Source organism: Hippocampus comes, unplaced genomic scaffold, assembly GCF_001891065.2.
Source record: "Hippocampus comes isolate QL1 unplaced genomic scaffold, H_comes_QL1_v1.1 scaffold295, whole genome shotgun sequence".
NCBI lineage: Eukaryota > Metazoa > Chordata > Actinopteri > Syngnathiformes > Syngnathidae > Hippocampus > Hippocampus comes.
In genome coordinates this window covers 229,786-234,400 of record NW_017804848.1, presented here as the reverse complement: position 1 = coordinate 234,400, position 4,615 = coordinate 229,786, and the positions used below count along the sequence as shown (strand labels likewise).

Here is a 4,615-nt window from a genome sequence, read left to right as displayed (position 1 = left end):
AAAAAAAAAAAAAAAAAAAAAAAACAATAATTGGGAGTCAATTCCAATCACTTGCATGCTATTCGCACAGCATCCCGTGACCTCGCCACCGCGAATGGACCCAGCCACTTCATTCGGTCCAGCTTGAGGCTAAATCGGCCGCATCAAAAATACTTGAAAGCACTTTCGCGACTCCAGTCGGGAAAGTCTTTGTCAAAGGGGCAACAACCCCCAAAAAAGAATCATCCGTTCCAATTTGCCATGCAATCATTTTTTACATTCCATTAAAAACAACACAACTGAGCTCTTTTTGTGCTGTTCACTACCTTCAATCTACCAGTGCGCGCATGAAACAAGTCTGCGGTTTCTTCTCGTAGAGAGAGAGAGAGAGAGAGAGAGAGAGAGAGAGAGAGAGAGAGAGAGAGAGAGAGAGAGAACGCGAGCTGCTGGTCTTACCTCCTTGGCCAGTTCGCTGGGCGTCGGCCAGTTTGTGATGTCGCCAAAGTCACCCGACTGACGGGAGAGGGAGCGAGCGAGGGAGAGAGACAGACAAGAGAGAGAAGAGGCAGCAAAATTAGGTCACCGGTTGCAGAGTTGACGCCACGTTCACTTTGGACTTGCAAAGTTTGGACAAGCGAGATCGGGTGAAGGCTTTCGCTCTGAGCCAACACGCCCCCGCGCAGCTCAAAACGCGTTGCCAAATTGTCCCTTTTGGATAAAAAATGAAATCATTTGATGTGGTTGGAGAGAGACGGCAAGAAGCGGAGCGCGGCAAGGCTTGCGGGGGCGGAGATGGGCTTGCTTGATCAATAGTAGCATTTTTGATGCTTTTTACAAAAAAAAAAAAGAAGAGGCTTCATCAAAGTGACGCTATTTTTTTTTTCTCCTCCCCATTGCTTGTGTTGATGGCGCGTCAACATTTATCTTGTGTGTTTGCTTTGGAGCAGCGGAACAGACGCGGCGGCACAAAACCATCGCCATGTGTCACCACGCCGGAGTTCGGGGCCCAATAAGACGCTTTTGCACGGTGGCAGCGGCGGCAGGTGTGGCTTTTCCCAGCCCTGAGTGGCCCACAACTTCTTTTGTCCCCTTCCGCGAAGCCATCGCCGTGGCGTAAATCGTTCTTTTCGTCCTCTTCTGGGAGGCCACTTTCGATCCGGGCGAGCGCAAGGGGTGCTCGCGCTCACTTGCGAGGCGACCAAAACACATCGGCTACCATACCGGGTAACATTTCATCAACCTTGAAGCTTTCTTTTTTTTCTTTTTTAACTCCCAGCAAAAGAGCGACAAACGCAGTACGAACGGGGGATATTCAGAGAGAGAGAAAAAGAGAAATGTAAATAGAAAGAAATAAGAAAATGGGGCTGAGAGAGAGACAAAGGAAGAGAGAGGGAAAGAGAGACCAAGAGAAAATAGAGGAAGAAAAAGAGAGAAAAAGAATGTAAACAAGACATTGCCACGGTTATTTATAGGCTTGCGCGGGCAAAAAAACGAGGTGCGGGCGCAGTTCCGTCATCGCTCGTCTCGGCGAGCCATTTCTCTCATCGACTGCTGGATGAGCCGCTGACGCGCAGCCGGCGCAGGAACGCGCTTGCTTCGTCACCAAACGCTTTCGACTCTTCGATGCGCCGCCGGGAAGTGGTTCGGACGCGTCAAACCTGTCGCAAACCTGTCTGCCGCTCTCTCGGCTCTTTGGCGAGGAGGCGGCCGCGTTTACGGAGCCTCTTGCGGCTTCGCCTCTCCCTCCGAACAATCGAGAAAGTCAAGCCCGCCGCTCTCGCCGCCGCCTGCGGGGAAGCCGAGCGAAGGGGAGGAGATTGCGCCCCCTTCGACTCTGCCGGTCTCACGAACGACACCGCTACTGAATACAACCCCCTTAACCCTCCAAAAAAAACCCGTTTTTTTCTTGTTTTTTTTTTACATTTTGTAACAGGTCCTTCAGAGCTGCAAACATGTCAAACGCTTCATTTTTACAACATGGATAACAGCCAGTACTGTTTGCTATTCTTGATGTGAGGTTGAACAAATACCCCCCCCCCCCAAAAAAAAAACTTCTCATTACCTTGCTGGATTTTCTGGTTCTGGGTTTGCTGGCACGGATGACCTTCAGAGCGTTTTGCTGATCTGCAGACAGACGATCAATAAGTTACACGTGGTGTTCGCTTCCAAAGAGCAAATTGGCTTAAAGTCTGGAGGAAAAACAACAACAACAAAAAAAGTCTCTTGCCGTGTGTGTGCACCATGTTGAAGCGTTAAACATCCTCCGCCTGCCTCATTCAAGGGCTTTAGCGCGCGTGTGTGTGTGTGTGTGTGTGTGTGTGTGTGTGTGTGTGTTGGGAGTGGCCCCCGGCAGTGGCCGGGGCCCTATCGCCTGCCAGAGGACGGCTGACGAGATAAGAGGCCAAAAGGGCCGGCCCGGGCGCCCACGAGAATCCTTGGCTGTAAAACGATGCCGCGACGGTCAAATATAGCGACGCTAACCTCACAAACACTCGCGTAAGGCGCTCCAAGAGCAACCTTTCAAATATGTTCCAGGCTCAGGGACAGGATGTTTTTTAAATCCATATTATTTTTTTGAATAGGCTTCAAAAAAATGCCACAAAAAAATTGAGATTTGCGCTTTCGCGCGGCAACCCCCTCCCAACCCCACTCCACCCCCTTCTCTTTGGCTGAAATGGCCACGCAGACTGCAAAAGAAGGAAGATGACTTTGGTCTCAACTCCCTTATATACAACAAAAAATGATGTTTATGCTTTTGATGCTTAAAAAAAAAAATCATCAAATTAAATCAACAATGACTTGGATGACTGACTGTTGAGAGAAATTGTACGCCGAACAACCGGTTTGCCGATCAGCGTCACGCAATCGGGGACCGAACGCCGAATAAGCAAGCAATGGACCGATTTGGCATCAGGGCGATTGCGCGTGCATTCGATTTGACGGACATGGCAAACGGCGTCGCCCGCAGACGTTGGACCTTTCTGACATCACGGAGGCATCTTTGCGACACCCGTTATTAAAACGACAAATGAATCCAGAATATAAATTTTAACAGCCCGTTCTGGGGAAGTACGAACGCTACATTTTTGTCGCAAAAATGAAGTCGTTGTGAAGCGTGCTCGCGCGCCTGATGGCAGTGCCGCCCGCCTCTTGGCTACTGGATGCGCACGGCTCGACGACCAGTCGCACTCCCAATTACACCCGAGGACAACTGAGAGTGTACAAATAACCGGCGGTGCGTGTTTTTTTGGAATGTGGGAGGAAACCCGGAGAAAACCCCGCGCAGGCACGGGGAGAACATGCCAGCGGCACACAGGAAGGCCGCAGCCGGAATCGGAACGCTGCACCTCTGCGCTGTGAGGTAAACGTGCTCAATCCCTTCCATCCAAGAAATCAGGCCGCGATGTCAATCTGGTATGCCTTTCCACGCTTTGATGTCGATTCAGTAACAAGAAGAATCCACAAATGGAACGTGGTGGTTGCTTTTCTCGATTGATTTTTTTTTTTTTTGTTCATGTGAACATATGTGGCGTGTCACCCAACATTTTTGAGCAATAAAACGAAGAGAAAAAAATATCGCAAAATTGGTTAGTTGTGTATTGGTGCAGCACAAAAGGACGAAAAAATGTGACTGCTCTTAGAAAGAAAAAAATAATAATGTGCACGGAAACTTGGAAATTGTGGCGAAATGTGAAAATCAAAATGGCTGGCACATCTTACTGAAGACGATCATTTTGTCGTTTGGTGCATACAACGCCACTCACACACACCAAAAACCACCACACGCGTCAGGAGGTGAATCGACTCTGAAAAATTGGGGCTGAGGGAGGGAGGTGTAGTGCGATGCACCGATTAGTTGACAAATTTCATAAATATGTCCAACTCGAAGCGTTGCGGGGGATCATCTACCCCAAGGGTGGGCAATCCCAGTCCCGGAGGGTCGCCGTCCTGCATGTTTTCCAAATCTCCCTGTTGTAACACACCTGATTCAAATGAACAGCTTCCAGATCAGGCGTCCACAGAGCTTGCTGATGATCTGATCAGTAGAATCAGCTGTGTTGCAACAGGGAGAGACTGAGAACATGCGGGATAGCGGCCCCTCCAGGACTGGAATTGCTCACCCCTGATCTATCCTCTCCAAACATTCCACCAGCACCACATGGCTAAGTCAGGACAAAATCGGCTTTCCAGAGGCGAGGGAATGACTACAAACGAGTGCGGCTCCCCAGCGGCCCGACGTTGGCATCCCTCCCAGGGAGGGGGAGGAGGCCGCGGTCGCGGTGTTGCGGGGAGGGGGGAGGAGACTGGAGAGGTTACATGCTAACTGCTACTAAAGTAGCAGTTGTCAGCAATCAACACGTGGTGCTCGCGCGAAGGAGAGGGAGGAGTGCGAGGGGTCCTCTCAAATGTCGACATGCTGGCCTGCGAAAATGTCGCCGCTTGAGAACAATCATTCCTCGTGGCCCAGCGACGTTGTCCAAGATGTCAAAGTACAAGCAGGCACTCGCCAACACGTGCACAAGCCCGAATCGCCGCCGATGGCTCGTCAATAATCGGCTCACCTCTGTCCTGCGAGGCCGACGGGTGGACGCTGTGCAGCGGCACCCTGCCCGTCGTCCTGCGGGTCCACGCGTTG

General features: G+C 50.7%; 1 protein-coding gene across 1 annotated transcript in view; it reads right to left on the bottom strand.

The window, feature by feature from the left end:
- Nucleotides 1-4,615, bottom strand: part of larp1b (La ribonucleoprotein 1B) — an 18,624-nt gene that overhangs the window by 10,633 nt on the left and 3,376 nt on the right. Inside the window, exons 2-4 of the mRNA XM_019877501.1 lie at nucleotides 4,542-4,584; nucleotides 2,042-2,103; nucleotides 436-492 (exon numbers count right to left, since the gene is read on the bottom strand). Of these exons, the coding sequence (XP_019733060.1) occupies nucleotides 436-492; nucleotides 2,042-2,103; nucleotides 4,542-4,584 (162 nt within the window). The remainder of the gene's footprint in view (nucleotides 1-435; nucleotides 493-2,041; nucleotides 2,104-4,541; nucleotides 4,585-4,615) is intronic.